This window comes from Dysidea avara, chromosome 11 (assembly GCF_963678975.1).
Source record: "Dysidea avara chromosome 11, odDysAvar1.4, whole genome shotgun sequence".
Classification (NCBI taxonomy): domain Eukaryota; kingdom Metazoa; phylum Porifera; class Demospongiae; order Dictyoceratida; family Dysideidae; genus Dysidea; species Dysidea avara.
In genome coordinates, this window is record NC_089282.1 from 89,423 (window position 1) to 116,010 (window position 26,588).

Here is a 26,588-nt window from a genome sequence, read left to right on the forward strand (position 1 = left end):
GTGGTTCATTTGCCAGAAATGCGCGCGTCGCTACCGGTAATGACGTCCCTCCCCCCACCAGTTCGAGTAGCAGTGTGTACGGGCCGCTAGCGCGTCATGTTAGCGACTAGTGGGCCAGGGAAGAGAGGCAGTGAAGAAAATGACAGCGATGACTGTGGGAGTTCTTGCGACTTACAGTGTAAACGTGTGTGCCCTGAGAAAAGAAACGGACTCAACAACTATTTTCGGCCTATACCGTCGTCAAACAACAGCAACAACAATAACAACGACAGCGCGTTGACCGCGTATCAAGAGGATACCTCACCAATTGACATCCAACAAGTTAGCATTAACACCAGTACGACTTCCTGTATTTAAAGTATTTTGTACTATAGAACAGTGTAAATGTCGCAGATATTGAAGACAATAACGTCGATAATAACAGGTAGCTATGCTGTGGAGTACATTCAGATGTCAACTTTATAATTCCCGCCTTTTAGAAATAATTTGGAAGGAAGCCTGTTCTCGCCCGCGGTCACGTTGTTTACGAATGAGAATGGAGGTGAGGTCACTTTGTAATGTTTGTGAGAAGTTGTATGGTATCAATGTATAGATCAAGATGAAGATACTAGTTCAGCAGTAGCTACTTCAAATCATGGTTTCTTTAATGTTTTCAATCCTCCAAATTGCTACTTTCTACCTGATCAATATTGTCTCATTAAATGTCTACCTCCATTGCCATGGGAGCTCACATTACGTCCTCCAGCGTTGCCTCGCAAGACACGTAGTACTCCAGAGTATACTCTAGCCCTAGACTTGGTAAGTGTGTTGTGTGTGTGTAGTAGTAGTAGTAGTAGTATAGTATGTTCATGTTGAGCTGAATCCTCAAAAACTTTTAATAACTCATGGATGCAATTACACACGATCTTGAAATTTGACTCATTTGTAGTACTGTTTGACCCACTAAACATACTTCAAAATCTTTTTGTTCAAATGTTTGACATAATATTTACGGCCAATCGAAATTTTCACAATACATTTCCTATGGAGAAGCCATATAAGTACAGTGTCCATTACAGCCCTTTCCCGAACTTGTAATGGAGCCAAACCGTACGTGTCTGTTGTTGACACCTTTGCTGTTACCAATAATCATCTGGTTGGCTGAAATGTTAACTCTGTTGAGAAAAATCCACTTTTAATTTTTAGCTGTTTTTTCAGGATTCAGCTCAACGTGAACATACTGTAGTAGTACTAGTAGTAGTAGTAGTAGTAGTGGTAATAACTACTATAGGACGAGACCTTAGTCCACTGCAGTCTTAATGGACTAGAAGCTGAAGACTTCAACTTTCCTGTCACTTGTGATGGGGAACAGCATCTTGTGTCAGTTAAGTTACGTCCTCGTTATCGTGAATTCCTTGAGGAAGTCAACAAACATTTTGAGGTGAGTGTGATCAGTGGTACGTAATGTTATCATCATTGTGATCCACAGGTTATACTGTTTACTGCCTCAAAGAGAGTATACGCTGATAAGTTATTAAATTTGCTAGACCCTGACCGACGCTTAGTTCGCCATAGACTGTTCCGGGAACACTGTCTCTATGTACCTCCTTATAATGTATACATCAAAGAGTTATCAATTCTTGGCCGAGACTTATCCAAGACTATTCTAGTTGATAATTGTCCAGTAGCATTTGGCTACCAGGTGTGGCATCTGGTTATTAATGTTATCTCATTAAAATCACTTCCTCTACAGCTATCCAATGGTATTCCTATTACTCCATGGTTTTCTGAACGTGATGACAATGAGCTTATGAAAATGCTACCCATTCTACAACAACTTCGTCATATGGTTGGTCTTGTTACGTATACTGCGTGTGCTAATTGTCAATGTGTGTGATTGCTAACTGGGTGTTGTTGACAGGGCGATGTTCGACCCACAATCAGGCAGTTGTACAGAGTACATGAACTATTACCTCCTGATCTTCCTTCATAATGGTAACACTGTGCACTTCTATTTTTTATACCTTATTACTTATTTTTTGATTTAATGTGCTAATAGTTTTGTACTTGTAAACAACACAGGTGAATTGTATTATCATTATTGTCAATGGTGAGCAGTCGTTGGCTTGTTGGGGTTGTTATCAATCAACCAAGCTGCCAGCCACTCCTATGTCAAGTCAAATATACTGACTAATATTTATATGGGCCACTGACCAGAGCATCTGCTGGCTTCTCTTTACAAAGTTGAGTTAGTCCTCTTAGTAAGACCGGGTTGACGTTCTTCTGTAAGTATTCCGTAGCCTCTGTTGTGTTGGGCAATGGTTCCAGTATCACTACAAATAACAAGAAGTCACACAAGGTGTCTCCTCTACCACTGACATGCAGGTCTGGTAATTATGTCCCTGCTACCACTGGTGGTGGCACACTGTTCCCTCACAGTGACGCACTATACTATATAACTTACTATCAGGGAAAATGAACTTTATTTCTCTAGCTGCACTGCCAGCACTGTCACTTGCATGTAACCCATTCTTCTGCTCATCACTTCCATAGATTGCTCTTAAACTACATAAATTAAACAAGTACCATGGAAACTGTGTGGTGTTGCTCCAATTGCTGGTACAGTAACGGTCAGAAACTGTTTTGCTTGCAGAGTTGGGGTATAGTAGTTGCTTTAAAAGTAACTAGTAGTCATTACTTTTGTCAACTTGGTTACTATTTACAAAGTAACTGGAAGTTACATTACTAGTTACTTGTTTGTTAACTTTCATAATATGTTTTCATGATTATTATTCCTGGAAGAAGAGAACTGCACTTCCTGAAAATAATACAGAAATATCTTACAAGAGTAACTAGTTATCCCAAACTCTTAGCTTCCTTATTAAAAATTTACAGCATAGGTTCCATAGGCTCTCATAAATTCAAAAATGTGTTGAAAATGACAAACAATGATCATGTGATTCATACCCTATAACAGTAAAATGTTCCATCAGAACAATTATGATTTGTTCACTGCTACCCAAACACAAACTGCAGTAATATATTATTAAGATGTTAACATCACTGATGTAGCAGCAGTAGTACAGCGTGTGTCAGTGCTAGCCATTGCCTCTGTTTGTGGCTTTTACCAAATGTCAGTAACATGAGTCTAGACATCTACGCATGAAAGACATAAAGTAGGCTTCTAGGGCAGCTAGTCTAGTACTCACATTAATATGCAGGGGTAGATTATGCCTTATTAGCATGCATGTCAGCTGTGCTGTAAACGACACAAATATTGACATTAATCTGTTTTTGGGAAACCTTTGTCGTCTGATAGCTGTAGTTTCATTTCCAAGGAAACCCATGTGTAATTAAAACCCACAATTAAAAGTGAAAGTTGCATATATAGCGGCATATGAATATTGGTGGTGATAAGTGTGCAACTAACATTGATATATACAATAATTTTTTCTCACACTGAAATTTTAAAACATCTAAATTACTTTCCCACAATGGATCTCAGGGAATAGTCACATTGTATGTAGAGCAGGCCTACACTACTCTTTCAGTGATATGCAGTCTAGGCATGCACTAAAGCAACCACAACAGCTAGACTTGCTATATCCTCACTAGGAACCCATTCCTTAGGTGATGAGTAATCTTAGACACTGGTAAGTAATCTTCCATCCAAACCATTGGTTTGGATGAGTACAGGCAGGAGCCCTTGCGGCGCTTATGGGCTCCTGGTACAGGATAAGCACTTTAGTCCAGTTCTCTTTCTTTCGTTCTTTCTTTAATTCTGACCATTGATTGTTTGAACATTCTGTTCTCCAAAAACTGTTCTATTAGAAATTTGATGAAGGTATACGTTCCATTAGAGTATTAATGGAGTTCTATGAATGGACTTCACTTATCGACTATTTGAACTCACCCAGTGCCCAATGAGTTCAGATAATGGAGGGAGCACTGTAGGTAGGAATTTGTACAAAGAATTTGATAGTACTACTTGTGTTTTGTGAATTAGCAGTGTGTTACCTGCTGGGATCTTGGTCTCTCCTAGCTGGCCCCACCAACTGTTTCCAGTGACTAATGGCATCTATCTTAGCCAAAACCAATGCTAATACAGGTCCACTGCAACAAAACATGTGATAACATGAATGAAGTGTTGTGGCTTACCTGCTCATGTAGGCTATCAGACTTGGAAAGAACATCTTTCCATAATGTTCAGCATAGAAGTCACTAGCTTGCTCTGGAGTCATGTGGAATCGGCGCGACTAGATTGGGAATATACACTACTGCAACAGTAAACATGTACATTACAGCTGAGCACTGTTTACTAATACTTGGTACTTACAACACGTACACACAACACACAACAAGGCATGCATGTAAGCTCCAATGCTAGAATATGTATATATGTACGATGACAGCAGGCTATTTTGGTCAATCGCCACATAGAACAGTGTTTCAGTTGTGGTTTTCATCAGTGCAAGATACAATTTGAACTCCTACAGGCTATGCTACGCAATTAGTTTGTGTTTTGTGCCATGGCTACCAATGGTGCTCAGTAGAGAAGTCTGGAGAACTGCCTATTCGTTTGGCTATTACACAAGCAAATGTGGCAAACCTATATATCAATGTACAAGATGCTGTGGTTAAAACATGCATTTAAATGTCACACTTTTAAAAATCCATTTGACATCCCTACTTATTAGTAGTCCAATGGCTTATTGACAAATCTTGCTGCTCCGACTCTAGTTTACATATGGGTCCCACATAGGAGTACTAGTTGTTTGCTTTGACTAGGTAGGAACCCCAGTGTTTGATTTGGTGATGTCTCACAGCATGCACGCACGCATGCACGCACGCACGCACACACAAACACACACACGCACACACACAAATACACTACACTACACCACACACACACAAATACACTACACTACACCACACACACACGCACTATAGTACATACACATTGAGCTGGATCCTCAAAAACATTTAATAACTCATGGATGTAATTACACGCCATCTTGAAACTTGGCTCATTTGTAGTACTGCTTGACCCACTAAAAATACTTCAAGATCTTTTTGTTCAAATGTTTGACATAATATTTACGGACAATTAAAATTTTCATCATACATTTCTAATGGGAAGCCATAAAAATACGAAGTACATTACAGCCCTTTCCCAAACTTTTAATGGAGCCAAACCGTGCATGTCTGCTGTTGACACCTTTGCTGTCACTACTAATCATTTAATAACTCTTGAGAAAAAAATCCACTTTTAATTTTTAGCTGTTTTTCAGGATCCAGCTCAACCTGTACACACAAGCACACAACAAACGCACTTGGACAACATAAAACCCGCTCTTTCTGATAATATGCAGTACTTCATCAGCCTTTTCAATGATATCTGGCTTTATTAAACACAACGTTCGCTCCACGTTAACAACTGGCGACTCCATCCTTGTATGTTGCTATAACAACATTATTGTATTCCAACTTATTCGTGCGATCGTATAGCTATTTTCTCCTACGCAAGTCCACGACACACGTATGGTGAGTTTTGTGTTGTCGTAATTATTAAGGTAGATTGTTTTGGTGATTAATCTCAAGTCGATGGTCCTGTACAGTGTATGGACATATCCGAGATGAAACCTCACTAAGCGACCACCTCATTAATATGGCCACCTATATTATTATTATTATATTTATTACTGTGCAGCAATCAAAAGATTATAACGCACAGGTGTGACCATAAAAGTTACTTAAGTTATTACAAAACTCATTAGGGGTAGAGGAATTAATTACATCAGCAGGGAGTTGGTCCCATAATAGTGACCAGGTCCAGCGTATCTTCCATACTATTAATAGACTACATCATTAATAAGGGCGGTGGCCACATAATGCAGGACCATGCAAACTGGTAAAACTAATACAACATTAAAGAGGCCAGCTGACAAGGGGGTGGCACTCCAATATTAATATATCCTGTACTCCAATCTTCGTCCTCAGTCAAAGTGGTCAAACTCGAAAAATAAGCCTTGACCTTTGACTTTTACTAAAATTTGCGCTTGTCCCTTGACCAAAATTCTGTATATTTTAGTAAAATTACGTTCATGTTGCTATTCTAAAAGTATCAATCGTGGTATACACTTTACGAATCATGCTTGTTCTTTGACCAGCTGCAAAATTCTAGCTTGACTTTTGACTTTCACTTTGACCGAGGACAAAGATCGGAGTACAGGATATATTGAAGTGCCACCCCCTTGAGCTGAGCAGACAATCAAGGTATTACGGCAAAAGTTGTTCCTGCGTGCCTTATTAAAGCTGTGAAAAAATCATGTTAGTTTGTTGAAAGCCTTGATATAATAAAATCCACTTTGTTTTATGGCCGCACTATTAAGAAACTTTTGGTAATAGGATGGCCATCGTGGTCTCACAGGTGGCTGCGCATATTAATGAGGTACATATTATAATGTGTTCTATATCTTGATATTTGGCATTCAAAGAACAGCCACTAGTATTATTAATGCCTATACTGTGCATCAGTATAGTCGCACATGTCTGAGGTACATGTAATTGTTTTAACTTCTTAATGATGGTTTACTCTCTCAATATATTTGTCTCCATGGCATGATACAAAGTGGAGTATAAACATATAGTTATTTCTTGGAACCAGCCTTTTTTCTTTTCCAAAATACTAAGTGATCATTTAAGTGTAGTAAAAACCTTATTGTTAGCTGGGTTAAGTAATCATTTGTGACTGAATTTGACAAAACAAGGCTTCGACGCACAAAGCTTTGTTAGGAGATATGGCGGTTTTAAGGAATCATTGTGCAATAACTTCCCAGTGCCTACAGCTGTGCAAACAAAATTTGCACCAATTGTTCATCTGTTCACTAGCTATCACTGAGTGGGTGTATACATTTCTGATACCCAAAATTTGCCTTGTTTTGAGCAGCTTTTTTCGAGCGGGTAATAATATCACAGGTGGTAGTAATAGGGTGGGAGGGTGGGGGTGGATGGTGGTCTTAATATACGGGTATAAAATGAAGTAAGAAGACGATTGGAATCCAGAGGCCAAGTTTGGGCTCTCCATGGCCCTCCATGGCCCTCAAATTACTCCAAATTGACTGAGAACACTATTGGCGAGCTCTCTGTGAAGTCCCAGCTCACTACACACCGTTATCACAAAGCCATGGCCATTTAATGGTGCCAATCTCACACTCGTGGCTTTGACAGGGTCGGAAGAAAGCTGCTACAGAAGCCAGTGCTGAAGGAAGTACAGTGCGAAATATGATAGTGTATTAGACCAGCAATCCATTTCTGGTAAAATCGTAAGTTTGATTTTGTGTATGTTGAAGCCTTGTTATATGAAATCCGGTCACATTTAAAGTTTCCAGTTCTTGTTAGGTTCGGTAATCATCCAAAGGCTGCAGCACGTGTTGCTGTCAGACCTTCAGTGCTGGTTACTGTAAAGTGCTAATAATAATAATAGCTATTTTAAAAATTAAAAATTTCAAAAGGAAGTAGGAATTGGTATAATATACATGCTACAAAAAGTAAGGAAACAAGCTCAAAAATGTTACAGCTGAAATGAGAAATGATCCAACAGTAAAAAGTAAGGAAGCAAGATTAGACGACTACTTGCTATAATGAGACACACTTTAATCCCTACTGTTGGCTAGCATCTTGAAATGAGACCATCAAATTAGCCCAAAGTAGAGATTAAAGTCAGCGTTGTAAGTGGGCCGGGTCATCCGGATTATCTGGGTCATTTGGGTCACATTTTGTTCTGGTCAAGTGGGTCTTATCCACTTCACTGAATATCTGGGTCTGACCCGGATGAGATCACGTGTGACTATAAGTTAACAAGCTCGATTGTATTGATGGAAATGCAGTTGTAAACACTCAAGAAACCTACGTGGAGCCACACCCACCATTCAGGAATCTGCTTTGCTGTCTGTGCAGGGTATGTAGAGCCACACCCACTTATCGGAATTGTACCAGCTGTGCTCTGTGGGCATGCATGCATCACCAGATCCGTGTTGCTACTTGAAATGTAGGTAGCTGAGCCACCCCCACTTGATAATACGTACGTGGAGCCACACCCATGTGATAATACGTAGCTACTCACTTCTTGCAGACGATTATTTCTATAGTGTAAAAAAATGTAGGGCTGACTAGTGGAACTTGTGGACTTTTATTCTAGCTCTTGGGGCACACTTCTATTTTAGGTCACATGCGGGTCAGATCCGGGTCCCATCCAGATTACTATTCGGTCAAACTGGTCAACAGTACTGACCCACTTACAACGCTGATTAAAGTGTGTCTTGTTTTAGTGAGTAGTCGTCTAATCTTGTTTCCTTACTTTTTACTGCTGGATCATTTCTCATTTCAGTTGTAACATTTTGAGCTTGTTCCTTAGCATGTATATCATACTAACCCCTACTTCCTTTAAAATTTTTAATTTTTTAAATAGCTAGTTTGTTTACTTTTTTTGTCTAGCTAGCTAGCTAGCTATATTATACTCTTTTTGTTGTATAGACATCACTTGAAGCAGCTATTTTTACTTCGTATGTAATAATCGCCTCTAAAAATAGTTATCATTTTGTCTTAAGGTTACGGTATAGTCACGGGCAATCATTCAAAATTTTGAATGCCTATCGATTCTTTTTGAAAAGCCCATAAAACCAGGCTAGCAGCGTGAAAAGTTTTAAATGAAGATGAAGCCCTTCATATTTAATGTTTTTATGTAGTTACAGTGCAGTACAATTTGTTGTAGTAACACAAGTAAGCCAGCCCGTACATCGCTCAGCCCAGCTGTCACTACCATGTTTTTCCGCCGCCAAATACAGCAAAAGCTGTAGGCTCTATTGGCATTTCTGGGGCATAGTGATACTGTATATTAAATTTATTAGGTCATGTGGAAGCGTTTTTGGCGTGTTTCTTCCCAGTGACTCAGATACAAGCTTTCAAAGAGCTTGTTTCACTCGAAAATACTACTAAAAGTTCAATAAAACGTCTATGCAACCAGTAACTTTAAAAATTGCTTCCACAGGACCTAGATATTTTAGTTGTTTAGTCACTTGTGTTGAAATTATAAGGATTCAGTAATCTGTTAGTCTGGTTTTTGGCGGCGCGTTTTTATAAAACATCGCTCTATTGTGGACCACACGCCCAAGAACAGTCATTGTTCTGCAGTGTATTGCTAACACAACACAGTTGTTGAAATTATTTATCCCTGCTTGGTTTAAAGCAGGTTTTGTAATTTGTTCTGTCCACACATTTTAAACTATTCCGTAACCTTAAGCTATTAGTACCGTATAGCCTAAATATTTTGAGGGGCAAATATTTCAAGATTGAGCAATGTTGCAAAAAATAAAATTTTGGGAGTGTTTGCAAATCTGCAAAAAAAAATTTTTTAGCAACATTGCTCAACCTCGAAATATTTGCCCCTCGAAATATTTAGGCTATACAGTATTACAGCAACTGTTAAAGGCTTCAACTGCATTTCTAATGGCCTAAATGTTGATTATTTTACAGTAAAACATCGCTGGAGAGCCCACCATTAAGAGTGGAACCCTCGCTTTTAGGAGTCTGGATCCCGAGGTGGATCTGCCCCTCAAAGGCATTATTAGCTAACTATTTCACAAAAAGCTAAACTGGTGACTACCCATCATTAATAAATAATGCTGGAGACAACTCATTGGGTGCTACACCCGTTCTCCCTCGCCTTACGCACACGTATTCACACTTCGTTAAAATCACGTATTTGGGTTGTGATGCGCACCAGAGACAGGTTGTGACAGAGAAGCGAATGATTGATGAAAGCAAACAGCATTTGGAAGTGGACAGAATGTAATAGATTCATGAATCCATTGTCACTATCTTAGCTGTCTGAAATTTCTGGAGCCTTACGCCTAGCGCAACCGGGTCTTACAGCAGGCAGGCAGGCAGGCAGGCAGGCAGATGAAATCCAGGTGAATTTTGAAAATTTTAAAACTCACTGTACATTGAAACATTTGACTTTTCACTTTGCTTAACCAGGGTACAGCATCATTACAGCAGTACTACTGTATTCCAGGTGGTTTTTTCTGATAAAAACTTATTGCAAGGCCATTTTTTAAGGTGCGTAAATCCACGAAACCGTATGATTTCTTACCAATCCCCACTATACAGTACTATCATACTGTACAAGGGGTGGTCACTACCAATAGTCCTGTAGAACCATGGATCAAGGTTTTTGATCAACGAAAATACACCTTGATCACTTGATTTTGCCTTAAAAACAGCCTTGATTGTTGATAGTTTAGCACATATTTTCGTAAATTCTCATTTAGTTTGCGAGCTAGCTTAAGGGGGCACGCTACTAATTCCTATGGCTTCATATACAAATCCTACTGATCTGTGCTTGCTTTCCATCCCCTTTTGTATCAGATGTGTTTGTGGTACTTAAATCACCATCTCCAGTTAGAAGTACTGGCTATAATACTCAGTTTAGTATTATTTTTAGACCTAAGGGATTTGGATCTAGTCTCACAGGTGTAGTTCTATGCTTCTTAAACTTTGTCATCTGCTACCTAAGTATATTTGTAACAAAACTATGGAAGTGATTTTTTGAAGCACTCGATCAAAAGAGCTATAGAACTCTCTAAATTTCTATGAAAAACAGTGGTCTCCTCTTTTGAAGCCATAGTGGTCATATCTAAACATTTATTTCCATACTTTTAAAGATAATACTGTTACAAGTCACTACGAGAATTTTTGGGGAGTTTCACAATTAGCTGTAGGAGGAGAATCAATTTTAGTGTTAAAATTACAGTGTTTTGTAACCACGGCATACCGTATAGCTGGTAATTTTCGAAAGGTTTTTATTTTTGGATATTTCGAAGAGGCCCTTCTCTTCAAAAATAAATTCCCACGTCCGGTTGTTTTTCGAAAATAAATTCCCACAAGTGAAAGCAACCGTCTAACTTTTGGTGATTCGTTCGTGTATTCCTCGAGTTTTAGCTCAGTATTGCTGATGATAATGGGTAAACTGTATCATTACTGTACCAATAACCAGAAAACAGGTGATCCAGAATGGTAATTGATGCCGTCTGCTCTACAATCTATGGTGATTAGGATACTATGAGCTAGCTATGATTGAGCGTGAACGTGCCAGTGAGTTCACTCCACCCGAGACTCCCTCAGTCTTCTCTCCAGTGTACAGGAATGGGGATTATTCCATCAGTAAGTCAGTTTTCGGCAAACATTTACGCATCTTCATAATTTATGAAACAATTTTCCGTTTATTTGAAATCCATCCGGACTTCGAAATATGCACTCTTCGAAATTAAAATCTTTCAAAATTCATATTTTGCTTCTTGTACAAAAATTTCTGTTTCGAAAATAACCCGCTATACGGTAGTATGCACACACTTCAGAGGATTTCACTCAGATTTGCACTAAACAGAACTTCAATGTCTCAACTAAAACATGTTTTATTCATCAGGTAGAGAACAGTGTCTGTGTTGGTTTTACAACTTCATATGAAACACATAATTTTATTCACGGAAGCTAGTTGCTTGCCCCCTTAATCACCACTTTCTAGGACATCTTGATTGCTTGATTCAGTACTAATTTACCCCTTGATCGTTTGATTTTATTTTGATCCCGGTCACAGATGGTTCTACAGAACTATTGGTAGTGACTACCCCTTGCTGTATGATAATAAATAATAATTACACTTTTGATTTATGATAGTGTCAGCCATTAAAATGTAGCACATTTCTTGTGTCCACACACCTCGATACATCAATATAATATTATCATGATACACTACAATGTAATTTTGTATCGATATGTATCTTGGCCTCAATGTACGTACGATCGATATGCGATATATCGATATATTGTTGCATCTCATTACATAGTGTACTGACCCTCTAACCCAGCATTAGGGTTAGTGTATTAGTGTACCCAAGACTGCTTTCTTTCTCAGCCTCAAAACATGTGCACAGGATTAAGTAGTGAAATGAAAAAGGTTAACCAGTAGTGAAACAAGATAATTAATGATAGTAGCAATGTCTTCACTGACATGTTATCAACACCATCTATTCAATGCCATAGTATTACACAATATATTAAGGGGCGTGGCTCAATGCCATGTCTTGCTTTTCTATAGTAAAGCTGCAGCTGATTATTGCAGCTAAATCATTAAGGGGCGTGGTCACCTAGATTTGATCATTAAGGGACGTGGTAATGTGTTCTGATCACATTTAAGGGTATTATCCCTTGTGATCGCTTTGTAAGTTCATTATAATTACGTAGTTTTGTAGTGTCTAATTATGTGCTGCTCTAAGGGAAGTGTAGATACAAAAGTTAATGCCTTGGTGTAGTTCTCCATGAAGAAGAAGTCACTGGCAACCACTTAATTGAAGACAAAGAAAAGGCAAAGTGCAGACACTCATCGGAACCACATGCTATCCATGAGTTTGTTATTGTGTTTTGCTCTAAAACCAGTTCAATTTGATTAGTTGCTTCATGGTTCGGAACCAGCACACATATAAATAGGGCTAGGGTTAGGGTGTGCATTGGTTAGGGTGTGCATTGTGCATGAATACACGGCCAGTATTCAGTAGTATCATTACAGTAGTTGGCTATCATTACAATAGTTGGCTATCATTACAGTAGTTGGCTATCATTACACTAGTTGGCTATCATTACAATAGTTGGCTATCATTACAGTAGTTGGCTATCATTACACTAGTTGGCTATCATTACAGTAGTTGGCTCGATTTTTTTAATCTAAAAAAGTGGGTTGGTTTGGTCCATGGAACAACTAATCAAGTTGACAAGGCTAAAAAGTTTGTTATTATGGTATGAAATGGAACCGCTGCTTCATTGGCCTCTAGTCTTGCAACTGTGGTCAGACAGACAGGCAGGCAAGGCAAGGCAGGCAGATCAACATTTAAATATTCAATATCTAAGTATTTCAATGTCAGATTTGATGTTACCCTATTCTGTAAAAGTGGTAGGATATTTCTAAGGTGGGACACTACTACCTCACTGTATCTGTGGTTGGACCGATAATGGCAAATGATATGGGCCATGTTGTTTTGGCTCAACACATGCACTGTAAGAGGTGGACTCTTCTTTGTGTTCCAATTATTTAACTTGTAGTATAGAGTTGATCATTAGTGGTCCAGTCCAATCATTTCTGGCAACCATATTTGGTCAACTTTGGTCATCCAAAAGTACCTGTCCAGATAAATTGTCCGGCTTAACAATTCGCCTTAGCGTATTTTAGTTCTACCTGATTTTCACATGAATAGCTACACAAGGTTAAGTCATGACTACATTCTGGATGACTTGCAATATTACATTATCAGAAACTTACACAGGGCAGTAACTATTTGCCTGTATCACCTTATCAACAAGGTGAGCTATTGGCCTATATGGTTGCTCTCAGGATTCACAAGTTTCAATGCAACGTAAATGGCTCACTTGTTGAACTGTAAATCTTGGAAACTAAGTCATTCAACTCATGAATCATGCATAAAGAACAGCTGTGGCTGCCTACAGTGTGAGAACGTAGCCACCTACTGATGATAATCAGTTATAAATTATAATCATTCATTACTCACACATTTGTACATGTAGCATGCATGACTGTACGACTACTCTATTATGATCTCATGCAACACTAACATATGTTTGGAGCTAGTGGCTTAATCAAATAGAGCCATTATATTTAGTTGTGAACAAAACTACCAAATTTTCTATTCTTCTTTAAGCACTTCTATTGAATAAGTACTGAAGCCTTTTGTTTGGGAGCAAGGTAAAGCCTAAGAACTATTTCTATCTCAGAATTTTTACAGCATAGATACATCACTTCATACCCTATTAGGTTTCAAGGCTGGCTTTTCCATCTGACTACAGTGTACAAAGTGCTAACGATTATTCAAATAGTGTGTTAACGAATTGAATAGTGTCATGCTGACCAAACAGTCAAATATCCGAATAATCGTTTCAGCACTAATCACTGTACCTTGATGACTACTATTATTAACGGTAAAACCTATATGCAGAGCGGTAGTGTATGGGATGGTTACTATTATTAACTGTAAAACCTATATATAGAGCAGTAGTGTATGGGATGATTACTATTATTAACTGTAAAACCTATATATAGAGCAGTAGTGCATGGGATGGTTACTATTATTAACTGTAAAACCTATATGCAGAGCAGTAGTGTACAGGACAGTTACTATTATTAACTGTAAAACCTATATGCAGAGCAGTAGTGTATGGGAAAGTTACTATTATTAACTGTAAAACCTATATGCAGAGCGGTAGTGTATGGGATGGTTACTATTATTAACTGTAAAACCTATATATAGAGCAGTAGTGTATGGGATGGTTACTATAGAGCAGTAGTATATAGAGAGCAGCAGTGTATGGGATGGGTACTATTATAAAATCTATATAGAGAGCAGCAGTGTATGGGATGGGTACTATTATAAAATCTATATAGAGAGCAGCAGTGTATGGGGAGAGTTCACTCTTTTATACATTAACCAAACTTAGTCAACCCATTATAAATATTCAGATCAATTTTGGTTCTAATTTGGTCGGACTAAAATTTCCACGGTTGCCTGGATACACATCACATTAAAGTAGATTGTACCATGCCTTCATATATCTACAAAGGTACGACAGCAGGAACTATTGTGCTTGTTAATTAGACATTAACATTGGGGTTACCTCATACCAGTGTATATCTTAAAGGTGTGTGGGAATTCCCTTGTGATAGGATTAATCAGTTCCAGCTTTTTTTATGCTGAAACAATTTTAATAAGAAGACCACTTAGTTTCTGCAAGCATAGCCCATGTGATGCTAATACTCAAATCCAGTGAACCCTCAGTTATCCAAACCCCAGTGTGTCTCATGCAATAATAAATAAAAGTGTTCAGATAAGTGAATTGTTCAGATAACTGAAGCCCATACATTTATATACAGAGCTCTGTTGAAATACTCTAATAGAATATACACTTGTACTCAAAATACTCTAATAGAACAGTCATTTCAGCTTCAGATAAACAAAGATACGGATAAACGAGAGTCAGATAACTGAGGATATACTGTAATTTGTATCACAAACTTTGGATTGTTGGAGAGTACTGTATGAGTATTATTGACATTAAGATTTCAACAAGTTTGATTTTGAAATTAGAATGGCTGAAAATGTGGTCTCTAAACAATGGTGGATCTAGGATTTTTAAAAGGGGGTTTCTGAAAGTTGGTATAGCTGAATAAGACATCTGATGAAATTTCTCCAGAAAATTTTAAGATTTTAGAAGCTCTGAGATCGGATTTAGGCTATTTTTAGTTACCAATAGAATAAATCCAATGTTTTAAACTGTAAATACTATAGCTAAATATAGGACAAATATGGTGACTACAAGCTGTAGCTTTGATTGCTCTATTAGAGTAGTTACATGACTGCTCCATTAGAGTATCTCGATCGTTTTTAATGCAGTGGGAGATGAAAAGTGAAGTGTTGCTGAGGGTTTAATAGCTATATATGGTGTTAGTTAAGTACAACTGCGTGCATGCTACAGTGGTATATAGTTGTTTGCTATGACAAATTGTCAGTGCAACAATGTTTACTTATGTATTTATACTGCCACTGAACTAAATTTAAAAGGGTGTTTCTGTTGAAACCCCAGAAACCCATCTAGATCCGCCACTGCTAAATGTCTTAGTACATAGGCCTTGAGGCTGTACATAACAAGCACCTTAGCACCACTCTGAGCCACATTTCTGGAAAGATCAAAATACTCTAATAGAGCAGTCAGCTGTACTCATTATACAACTAGCATTAGTAGTTTCATTCAGAACTGCCCCCAAGGAACTCCCCTAGAAAAATTTGGCTTCATACACAGAAAAAGAGTGTTGATCAACTCCCAGTACACCATCGATCAACTCCCAGTACATCATCCATAAACTCCCAGTACATCATCCATCAACTCCCAGTACATTCAGCAACTCCAGAACTAGAGTCTGCTACAGCTACTAACAGCCTTCTTGTTGTTGCTATGGCTGTGATCTTCCAGCCTTACTAAAAGGGCCACACAATGGTAGTCGAACTACATATATGTGTTCTAAAGCGATAACACTGACCATATATAGATGAACGCTCTTCCCGACTTACAGTGGAATGCATTCACTGTTATAGCAGCTTACAGCGTTTACTAGCAGATATTGGCTCCTAGCAGTTTAATATAGAGTTTAATTTGCAGTATTCAGCCTTTATTAACTATAGTTAGCTCTAACATATAATAACATGCAGAAAATGCATTGAGTGTTTTGGGGTGAAGATGAAACAATTTTTATTATGCCTGAGGGTTCTGAAAATGATCGTTAAGAGTTATGAATTTTTGACCAGGAAAGATGTAAATTTGCAAGCTGAAATTCTGAATACAAATATTTATAATTCTGAATACAAATATTTATAATTCTGAAGATGAATATTTATAAGCAAATGCAGATAGTAGTATCTCACAGCCATTCGACATATAACTTGGGAAGATTGTGAAGGATTGCTTTAGTGGGGTAAAGTGGCTGTGAACTGTTCAGTCTGTTTCTTGTTTTGTTTTATTAATTTCTTTATTTCATCGCAAGTGCTGGAGGTCTGTGTCCCTCAGCATAAGTGTGTTTGAAAAATTGAGCCATTTTTTGGCCATGTGACTGCATGACTGAAGGATAAACTGCAGTGCTATTAGCTAACAGGAACTTACGTAACTATAAGTTCACATACCATTGAGGCCTCACAAATGCATACTATCAATGTGTATACACTGCAATCATAAAGGGCACAGTGCTCTACATGGTAGACCCCCTTGCAGTGTTCCTAGATTTTAGCTTGTTTGGATAATTGTTTCATTACATTATACAGGTGGGCTTTAATAAGATTACATATGCAAGGGTCCCTCACTTTCTTAGTGTTATATATAAGCAAATGTAATTGAAATGTTAGGATCTGCTGCTGTATATGGCATACTCACAATTGATAGTTACTATGTTGTTTATGTTTCTAAGGAGAATCATGTGATGCTAACTGGTTTAATACACACCATCAGAAATGCGCACGTAAGTCCCTGTCTGTTTATGGTTACATGTAATATACAAGTAGAACTGAAACAAATACTAATTCTCGGAGAGTACTCGTTAAGGATTTGGTACTCAGATAGTAAAATTGGTACTTGAGTACTCGTTAAGATCACGTGACCCAGCTCACATGATGTATTTGTCATCAGGGAGTGACACAATGAAAGCTATAGAGTTTTGATTAGCATTTTTTTTGTCAGGGACACTAACATCAATACTTTAATATAGTGTGTGTGTATCATTGTTGTTACTTGAAAAGCTGTAAACTGTTTAAGGTTGGTACAAAACATGTCAAATGGGTATGACTACAAATAGCTAGTATTCGTGAGTACTCGATCGTTAACTCTAGAGAGTACTCGAATACTATGATCGTTTCAGCCCCATATACAAGTATGTGCATTATCAGCTGCTTAGAGTAGTCCCTGTCTGTATAGGTGTTAAACAGGACACTTATATAATATGGACACTTGGTAATGATCCTAAATTGTGTTCTTTAGCACATGAATTGACTTGGACACCTTGATAATTAGAATTTAAAATTATACTGTATAGTCCCTTATATAGCTATGGGCTATGCCACATGATTACCTGCTGTATTCAAACATTTTAGGGCACCATTAGCTACAAGGATGGATCACATGATCTCATTGTTCCATTTGATATGACTAGCCAGCTGGCTAATAGTCGTCATGGCGATCATGTGTCTTTTCATATAGTGCTAGATAACTATGGTTACTGTAAAGCAACTCAAATACATGTGATTCCCTCATCTTCTCATGTGATCCCCAGTAACTATATTATAGGCACAGTGTGCTCTAATAAGGGACATGGAGTGATTACAAGACATGATAATGGAGAAGATGTCAGTGTAAATTTGTTCCAGTTGTTGTTCTAATTAATGCACACAGGTGTTCTATGATTGTTCTAGTGTAGAATTGTCTAATGGGGACTGTGTACGGTTCCTATTGGATGGAAAAAGTGTGGCTACTAACATCACCACAATACCAGAGGTAAACCACCAGTAATCATGGTGACCACTTGTTGCCATGGTAACCAGTGCATGTTATAGGCAGGTATCAATTTGGGAGTTGTCACTAAACCAGCCAATCAGAAGGTAGTACGGTTTATAATGTCTGTGTTGTGTATAAATTGGTTACTAGGAGATGGGAAAGTTAGTTAGTGAAGTTATGGGAGCAGGTTGTGAAGAGGTCAGTTTCCATGATGTCCAGAATAGGCCAACCCTTCTCCGTGGAGATGTTGTAACATTTTATCATCCAGGTAACCATGATAACTGACATAAATGGTGATAATATTGTTAGCAGGGTCATGTGCCAATCATGTGATACTACACACCCTAGTGGAACAACTAAACAAGTCAATCCCTCGTCATGTGGTATAAATACTGCAATTTGATTGGCTAGTTTCCATTCTGTCTGCTAGGGCAAGGTAACAGAGGTATTGGATAGTGGTTACTATGGTTATGTCAGCTACAATGAAGGAACATTACCATTTCATGGGCATCAAATCGTCAACAAGGGCTGGGTGGGTGTGGCTAATTACATCATTGTTCATCACACACTCACCATCCATTTGACAGACCTTCTGAAACTTGAGCAAATGTGTTAGGCTAGCAATGGTATCTAGCTGGTAAATGTTTTAAGACTGCTGGTATATAACAATCATTACTACTCATCAGCAGTGTGCTTTACTTTGGGGGGGGTATCTAATTGTAAGGCACCACTTCATAGCTCCATGGCAACACAACCACCCAGCCTTCAGATAAGTGTTTATTTCTGAAAGAAAAGTTCTCATTTGCAACCTCCTGTATGCATGCACCTGAATGTAAACATAATGGCGAAGTAAAGGGCTCACAGGAGTGTTGCCTATTCCCAGCATGACAACCACATTGCCAATCTTAAAGGAGTTACTTGCTGGTCAATTGATAATGCCATTTTCACATAAGTTTGGCCACATTGTTGGATAAATAGATTGTTGATCAAGTGGTTAAAATACATCAATGACATCATTGTTTATTGCATCATTGTTTACCATTTCAGGCACCAAGTGTGGGGGAAGAAGTGATGTTCAGCGTTGCCAATAGTGATGAAGAAGCCATAAGAATATCACATCCATCCCCCTCTATTCTGCAAAATGATTGGCTGGACGGTGTTGTTAGGTGAGTAACCATAATTACCATATTCCTTGGGCTATCCCATTGATATAGGGATGGATACAAAATTAGCTATCTTAGTGACCAAGATGAATGCTCTATCAAAATAAGACATAATAAAAACTATGATATTGGAGATCATGTCACCTTCCAAATAGTAGGAGGAGCTGCCTGTAACATCATTGTGGGTGGAGCTACAGCCAGCTCAGAAGATATGACATCATGTCGTGTAAGTATGCCAATGTGTCCTTATTGACTCACAATGGAGCTCCTTCCCTTACAGTAACATTCCCCCTCATAATGGAGCTCCTCTTCTCACAATAGAGCCCCTCCCCTCACATAGAGTCCCTTCCTTCACAATAGAACTCCTCCTCTCACAATGGAGCTCCTCTTCTCACAATAGAGCCCCTCTCCTCACATAAAGTCCTTTCTAGGGTCCCGCCGATTATGCTGGCATAATAATGAGCATAATAGGTGCCTGAAAGCATTGAGCATAATGCTAGCATAATAGGCAGAACACTTGTGCATTACCATAAATTCTTGCTTATCAAAATATATATCACAGGAAAAGATCGATATACTCTAATAGAACAGTCAGAAAATAATAGACAGCTGACTGTTCTATTAGAGTATATCGATCTTTGGATTTTGACAAGCAGGGATTTAGAGTCTATGCTTCAGCAACTTACTGTTTCCCATAAAGTGCAAATTTACTAGAAAAACATGAGAACTGAGGTATAAATATTGAGCATTAATTTAAGCATAATAGGCAAAATTTTGAGCAGTGCAGCATAGCATAATAGGTAAAATAATGAGCATAATCGGCGGGTCCCTAGTCCTTTCCCTCACGATAGAACTCCTCCTCTCACAATGGAATTCCTCCCTCACAATAGAGTCCCTTCCCTCACAATAGTACTCCTCCCCTCACAATGGAGCTCCTCCCCTCACAATAGAGCCCCTCCCCTCACAATAGAGCCCCTCATTCACCATAATTATTATTATTACAATAGAATCCTGTCTCTCACAATGGAACTATACTCCATTATAAATGTACATCACCTTGATTATTCTAACTCTTGTAGGGATTTGTAGCAACCCTGAGAGATGGATTTGGTTTCATCGAATGTGAGGATCGGAGTTGTGAAGTGTTTTTCTCCTTTAGGTAAGTTGATCTAATTTCTCTTGGAATTCTAATGACTATTGTTTTAATGTAATTGCACATTATCATGTGCTAGGCTCATTCATAATACCATATAGAGGGAAACTTTGGCGAGATTAAACTTTGGCAAATAGCAAGCTAATTGCATTTGGGGAAATAAACTTTGGTGAATTCAAGCTCAATGTTTAGGAGCTACGAATAATTGGCAGGTTAAACTTTGGCAAATTTGTAGCAAATTATGAATTCGCCATTGTTTTCTCCCGCCAAAGTTCCCTCCATATGACATAACTATTCTATTTAGTGCTTGTCATGACGACATTAACCCACACACATTACAACTTCTTGATGAAGTTGAGTTTCAACTGGTAACTAAGGCGGGTAAGACGTCAGCTAGCAACGTCCAGCTGCTACCAGTTGGCACAATTAGTCGTGAGGAATCAGTTACAGCTTATCAAGATGGAGTCGTGCTGAGGGCTATGAAGAGTATGGACAAGAAGGTGTGGCACATGTGCTAATCATGTGCTGATCATGTGATCATCATTTCAGGGTTACTATGAAGGTGTGATCCAGTCCAGTGCTAGTCCTGATCAACAATTACCATATTCCATTAGTAGTTTAGCTGACCCAATGGTTGCTCTACAAGCTGGGGATGTTGTAAGTAGTGACTCACTAACCAATCGCAATCCTCACACTTGTTGATATAGGTACAGTTTAAAGTAGGACTACTATCAGGTCAACACAGAGCTACTAGTGTTGTGTGCACACGTCAGTTTATCACAGGATTGGTTGAGAGTCTTAAGAGCAAGGAGAGGGTATGCACAGATTGTTTTCTTGGTAACCTGGACTATTCTACTCAGTTATCCGAACCCCAATGAGTCTCAGACAATGGTAAAAGTGCTCAGATAAGTGAATTGTTCAGATAACTGAAGCCCCATACATTTATATAGAGCTCTGTTGAAATACTCTAATAGAACAGTCATTTTCAATTTCAGATAAACGAGGGTCGGATAACTGAGGGTCTAGTATAAGTTGTAAACCCTTCTTATTGCAAAGTGAACTGTATGCACTCCATTTCCCTTGGCCCTTTGTTACTACACACATTATACAGCCATCTTAGTGCTCTAACAAATCACATAATTTATAACATGCCCCCTTTTTGCATCTTTGAAATGGCTATAATTATCCCTAAGCCTCACATGCAGTGTGGACACCTCTTTATAAAGGACACTGTCTAGGTGACTGGTCCCAAATCAATGGTACTAGTAGTTTACACACCTCTTAACTAAGGACACCTCTTTATAAAGGACACTGTCTAGGTGACTGGTCCCAAATCAATGGTACTAGTAGTTTACACACCTCTTAACTAAGGACACCTCTTTATAAAGGAGGTTCCAAATTAACGGTGCAAGCATAAAAACGGTGAAAACGATCGAGATACTCTAATAGAGCAGTCAACTTGAGTCCATAATTCTAATAGAGCAGTCACTTGTTTAAAAACCCTAACAAAAATACTAATTTGGCACACATATTTGGGAATAATTTGAGAATAATAGGTAGACTCAGAAATAAATTTGAGCATAATAGGTGAATAAAAAAAGAAGTGCCAGAAAGAATAATAGGAAGATTTTGGAGCTTAATAGACTTAAGCCTATTTATGCACCTCTTAACTAAGGACACCTCTTTATAAAGGACACCTGGTCCCAAATCAACAGTACTAGTAGTTTATACACCTCTTAACTGAGGACACCTCTTTATAAAGGACACCTGTCTAGGTCCCAAATCAACGGTACTAGTAGTTTATACACCTCATAACTAAGGACACCTCTTTATAAAGGACACCTGTCTAGGTCCCAAATCAACGGTACTAGTAGTTTATACACCTCATAACTAAGGACACCTCTTTATAAAGGACACCTGTCTAGGTCCCAAATCAACAGTACTAGTAGTTTATACACCTCTTAACTAAGGACACCTCTTTATAAAGGACACCTGTCTAGGTCCCAAATCAACAGTACTAGTAGTTTATACACCTCTTAACTAAGGACACCTCTTTATAAAGGACACCTGTCTAGGTCCCAAATCAACAGTACTAGTAGTTTATACACCTCTTAACTAAGGACACCTCTTTATAGAGGACACTGTCTAGGTTCCAAATCAACGGTACTAGTAGTTTATACACCTCTTAACTAAGGCCACCTCTTTATAAAGGACACTGTCTAGGTCCCAAATCAACAGTACTAGTAGTTTATACACCTCTTAACTAAAGACACCTCTTTATAAAGGACACTGTCTAGGTCCCAAATCAACGGTACTGATAGTTTATACACCTCTTAACTAAGGACACCTCTTTATAAAGGACACTGTCTAGGTCCCAAATCAATGGTACTAGTAGTTTATACACCTCTTAACCAAGGACACCTCTTTATAAAGGACACTGTCTAGGTCCCAAATCAATGGTACTAGTAGTTTATACACCTCTTAACTAAGGACACCTTTTTATAAAGGATACTGTCTAGGTCCCAAATCAATGGTACTAGTAGTTTATACACCTCTTAACTGAGGACACCTGTCTAGGTCCCAAATCAACAGTACTAGTAGTTTATACACCTCTTAACTAAGGACACCTCTTTATAAAGGACACTGTCTAGGTCCCAAATCAATGGTACTAGTAGTTTATACACCTCTTAACTAAGGACACCTCTTTATAAAGGACACTGTCTAGGTTCCAAATCAACAGTACTAGTAGTTTATACACCTCTTAACTAAGGACACCTCTTTATAAAGGACACTGTCTAGGTTCCAAATCAACAGTACTAGTAGTTTATACACCTCTTAACTAAGGACACCTCTTTATAAAGGACACCTGTCTAGGTCCCAAATCAACAGTACTAGTAGTTTATACACCTCTTAACTAAGGACACCTCTTTATAGAGGACACTGTCTAGGTTCCAAATCAACGATACTAGTAGTTTATACACCTCTTAACTAAGGCCACCTCTTTATAAAGGACACTGTCTAGGTCCCAAATCAACGGTACTAGTAGTTTATACACCTCTTAACTAAAGACACCTCTTTATAAAGGACACTGTCTAGGTCCCAAATCAACGGTACTGATAGTTTATACACCTCTTAACTAAGGACACCTCTTTATAAAGGACACTGTCTAGGTCCCAAATCAACGGTACTAGTAGTTTATACACCTCTTAACTAAGGACACCTCTTTATAAAGGACACTGTCTAGGTCCCAAATCAATGGTACTAGTAGTTTATACACCTCTTAACTAAGGACACCTCTTTATAAAGGACACTGTCTAGTTCCCAAATCAACAGTACTAGTAGTTTATACACCTCTTAACTAAGGACACCTCTTTATAAAGGACACCTCTTTATAAAGGACACCTGTCTAGGCCACAACTCTACACTAGTAGTTTACCAGTATACACCTCTTTACAGTGAGTTCCCAATGGTATCTAGTTTCACAATAAAGATAGCCTAAGGCAAGCCAATCATGTTTTGTTGCTATTTACATCACAGTATGGCTTCATCAGTTACAAAGATACAGGAGGCATGTCCCGGAGTGTTTTCTTTCACATGAGCAATGTGGAACATGGGGAAGAAGTTGCCGTTGGTGATCAAGTGAAATTCCAGCTGTCATTCAGCCAGAGAGCACAAAAACACAGTGCATCTCATGTTAGCCGACTACAAGCTGCTACCTCTAATAAACCTGGATGGTTAGTGAGAAGAGAATCAAATGCAAATATACCAGTGGAATTTTGGTGAGCCTATAATCTTGTGTAATGTGTATTTAATGGTTTTCATGACAGCGTAATACGTCAACCACATGGCCCAGATAAGAATAGGAAGGGATTCAATTCATGATAATGTAACCATAACTGTACAAATGATACATTAATAAAATAAATTAATAATTGTACTGTTCAATTAATTGTGAGCTGCAGTTGTCATGGACACCACACCAGAGAATGCAGAAGAGGGGAATAACCTCATCTGAATATAGTCTTCAATCACCTTGACAACCAACATGACAACAAGTCAATAACGCTGTAACCCACCTCTTTAAGCAATTCAACTGTTGGTCCAGGAACGGAGTACTGGAATCCAGTTTTCTCTATTGCTGAACCATCTACACTGAGACTACGATTATACAATAGTTCCTGTGTAGACCACGTGATAACTGAGTCGTGTGATCAATGGTAGCTCACCTGATCAATGTAAGGACTGAGGGGTGTGGTCACTATATTATCAATAGCACACATCTCAGACCACGGAGCCATGTGTTTTTCATTAGATTCCTGAACAGCCTCAGAAAGATGTAACTATATACAAAAATTATAATTTCCTTTGATGTCTATATAGAGGCTAACAACAGACAGGGTTTAACTACCATATATACATAAAAGTTTTTGAGGTACATAAAAACTTAATGTTTTATTGTGAGGATCACTCATTTTTCATGATTACATAACATTATGCCAATCCTGACATTAATCTTGCAGACAGCTACGAAACCACAAAATCTGCAAAATTCTGTATTCATACAGTAGTCATGATCAGTAGCTTGTAGTGTGGTCCGTGGTTGTTTACCATAGTCACAAAGTGAAAGCCAAAAATGAAATAACCTCACTTTTGCTAGCTTACTTTCTGGATAAGACGGGCATGATGATATCACCTTGAAGGGTAATCTCGATACTACACTTTCTATCATGTTCTTTATGAGGGGAATTTTGTAAAAAAATAAAACACTAAAAAGTTTCTGTGCCCCTCAGACAGTTTGTCCTTCACTGTCGCTCCCTTGGTGTGTACCCCCCATCCTACAGTAGAGCCCCCCACTCAGAGCTACCCTGTAGTATTCCCCCTATACTACATCTCGTGCCACATAAGTGACATTGCTCTCCCCTTGTGCGTACTTCACCATCCCTGCTAACAACATTGAACTGTTTAATTTGAAGACAAGTTAGCAGTTGTTATCACTGGACAGAATCCACTCTGTGATGTACATACATCCACACATAAATATTACACACATGCATACACTACACACCTCCTCCTCTGTACCATAAATGGTTATGTGGCCCTTCTAATGAAGGGAACAAATCCTAACACACTACACACACGCACTTGCGCGTGCACACACACACTACAAACACATGCACACACACACTACAAACACATGCACACACACACTACAAACACATGCACACACACTACAAACAAATGCACACACACACACACTACAAACACACACACACACACACACACACACACACACACACACACACACACACACACACACACACACACACACACACACACACACACACACACACACACACACACATGGACAACACCTTGGCAAGATTGGACAGTACAGTTCCAAAGTAATCATGACGTGTCTGGAACAATTCTGATATAAGACTGGTCACTTTACCCTGACCTGTAACCATATGATCTCATCATGTGATCTCATAGCAATACTTACTTGTATCTCCCTTATCAACCAAATTGTACACGCCCCCAACCACGCCATGCTCAGTCAGGTGCCATAATGCACGACACACATCAATAACATGTACTGTGTTCATCCGAAGATCTTTAGTCCATAGCAACTGAAGTGACATGTTTTCAAGGTCAACACATTACAGAGGAACATACCTTCATCTTCTCCTTCAAATGAGCATACACTGCTCCAATGATCAGCCTAGGAGTCAACCCCAGTCTATCACCTATCCCATAGACTATTACTGGCCGAACAACTACATAGTTTAACCTGATTGAAAGAACTGTACCGATTGCAACTTTGCATGTTTATATTTACCCTGGTATTTTAGCTATTTCCTGTTCAGCTTGTAGTTTATACTTAGCTATGTGAGTCCATGGTGCTAGTTTGGAATCCTCTTTACTAGGGGTCTGTTTACGACATCACACGATGTCTCATCATGACCACACCCACTCACTTTACCACTATCATACACCTGAGCTGTTGACAGTTCAATGAATTTCTTTGCAGACATTTTAGCTGCAAGGTGTGCACAATTTAGAGTAATGGTTAATACTCGTTCCTTGTACACCTAATAAGAATAATAAATTGATTACCATGGTAATGTACAGTCTGG

General features: G+C 38.6%; 4 protein-coding genes across 7 annotated transcripts in view; 2 read left to right on the forward strand and 2 right to left on the reverse strand.

Annotated features, from left to right (window-relative positions):
* Positions 1–2,093, forward strand: LOC136239311 (CTD small phosphatase-like protein 3). The gene is made up of 8 exons (XM_066030043.1): positions 1–321; positions 375–424; positions 480–541; positions 593–798; positions 1,271–1,420; positions 1,469–1,681; positions 1,733–1,828; positions 1,901–2,093. The coding sequence occupies exons 1-8, from the start codon at positions 97–99 to the stop codon at positions 1,970–1,972; spliced, it is 1,074 nt and encodes a 357-aa protein (XP_065886115.1). The 5' UTR covers positions 1–96; the 3' UTR covers positions 1,973–2,093.
* On the reverse strand, positions 1,989–5,474 carry LOC136239314 (nucleoside diphosphate kinase homolog 5-like). The gene is made up of 6 exons (XM_066030046.1): positions 5,313–5,474; positions 4,138–4,235; positions 3,997–4,092; positions 2,444–2,544; positions 2,194–2,312; positions 1,989–2,146 (listed from the first exon to the last, which is right to left on the reverse strand). Exons 1-6 carry the CDS (start codon positions 5,427–5,429, stop codon positions 2,084–2,086), a joined length of 594 nt encoding a protein of 197 aa, XP_065886118.1. The 5' UTR covers positions 5,430–5,474; the 3' UTR covers positions 1,989–2,083.
* LOC136239306 (cold shock domain-containing protein E1-like) lies at positions 5,451–24,396 on the forward strand. 4 transcript variants are annotated; one of them, XM_066030033.1, is made up of 16 exons: positions 5,451–5,523; positions 17,057–17,107; positions 17,736–17,987; positions 18,034–18,135; positions 18,195–18,239; positions 18,286–18,403; positions 18,445–18,518; positions 18,566–18,667; positions 19,183–19,301; positions 19,350–19,524; positions 20,378–20,457; positions 20,756–20,951; positions 21,001–21,108; positions 21,159–21,266; positions 23,989–24,230; positions 24,279–24,396. In XM_066030033.1, the coding sequence occupies exons 1-16, from the start codon at positions 5,521–5,523 to the stop codon at positions 24,331–24,333; spliced, it is 1,830 nt and encodes a 609-aa protein (XP_065886105.1). In that variant the 5' UTR covers positions 5,451–5,520; the 3' UTR covers positions 24,334–24,396. The 4 variants fall into 4 exon arrangements, with proteins under 4 accessions (XP_065886105.1, XP_065886106.1, XP_065886108.1 ...); XM_066030034.1 differs by having other exon boundaries at positions 18,448–18,518; XM_066030036.1 differs by lacking the exon at positions 24,279–24,396 and having other exon boundaries at positions 21,159–21,342; positions 23,989–24,128.
* Positions 24,306–26,588, reverse strand: part of LOC136239310 (uncharacterized) — a 3,629-nt gene continuing 1,346 nt past the window's right edge. The window contains exons 6-13 of the mRNA XM_066030042.1: positions 26,430–26,543; positions 26,291–26,382; positions 26,128–26,242; positions 25,955–26,081; positions 25,824–25,909; positions 24,678–24,791; positions 24,528–24,629; positions 24,306–24,483 (exon numbers count right to left, since the gene is read on the reverse strand). Of these exons, the coding sequence (XP_065886114.1) occupies positions 24,397–24,483; positions 24,528–24,629; positions 24,678–24,791; positions 25,824–25,909; positions 25,955–26,081; positions 26,128–26,242; positions 26,291–26,382; positions 26,430–26,543 (837 nt within the window). The 3' untranslated portion in view covers positions 24,306–24,396. The remainder of the gene's footprint in view (positions 24,484–24,527; positions 24,630–24,677; positions 24,792–25,823; positions 25,910–25,954; positions 26,082–26,127; positions 26,243–26,290; positions 26,383–26,429; positions 26,544–26,588) is intronic.

Bases quoted from the DNA above. Each gene is read 5' to 3' on its own strand.
- LOC136239311 (XM_066030043.1), top strand. From the start codon at position 97: ATGTTAGCGACTAGTGGGCCAGGGAAGAGAGGCAGTGAAGAAAATGAC. The intron at 1,421-1,468 runs GTGAGTGTGATC...TGTGATCCACAG, and splicing joins AAGTCAACAAACATTTTGAG to GTTATACTGTTTACTGCCTC. The intron at 1,829-1,900 runs GTTGGTCTTGTT...TGTTGTTGACAG, and splicing joins TACAACAACTTCGTCATATG to GGCGATGTTCGACCCACAAT.
- LOC136239314 (XM_066030046.1), bottom strand. From the start codon at position 5,429: ATGGAGTCGCCAGTTGTTAACGTGGAGCGAACGTTGTGTTTAATAAAG. The intron at 4,236-5,312 runs GTGCGTTTGTTG...TTCCCAATCTAG, and splicing joins GCGGGTTTTATGTTGTCCAA to TCGCGCCGATTCCACATGAC. The intron at 2,147-2,193 runs GTCAGTGGCCCA...GACTTGACATAG, and splicing joins AGAAGCCAGCAGATGCTCTG to GAGTGGCTGGCAGCTTGGTT.
- LOC136239306 (XM_066030033.1), top strand. The intron at 18,519-18,565 runs GTATAAATACTG...TCTGTCTGCTAG, and splicing joins AGTCAATCCCTCGTCATGTG to GGCAAGGTAACAGAGGTATT. The intron at 20,458-20,755 runs GTAAGTTGATCT...TATTCTATTTAG, and splicing joins GAAGTGTTTTTCTCCTTTAG to TGCTTGTCATGACGACATTA.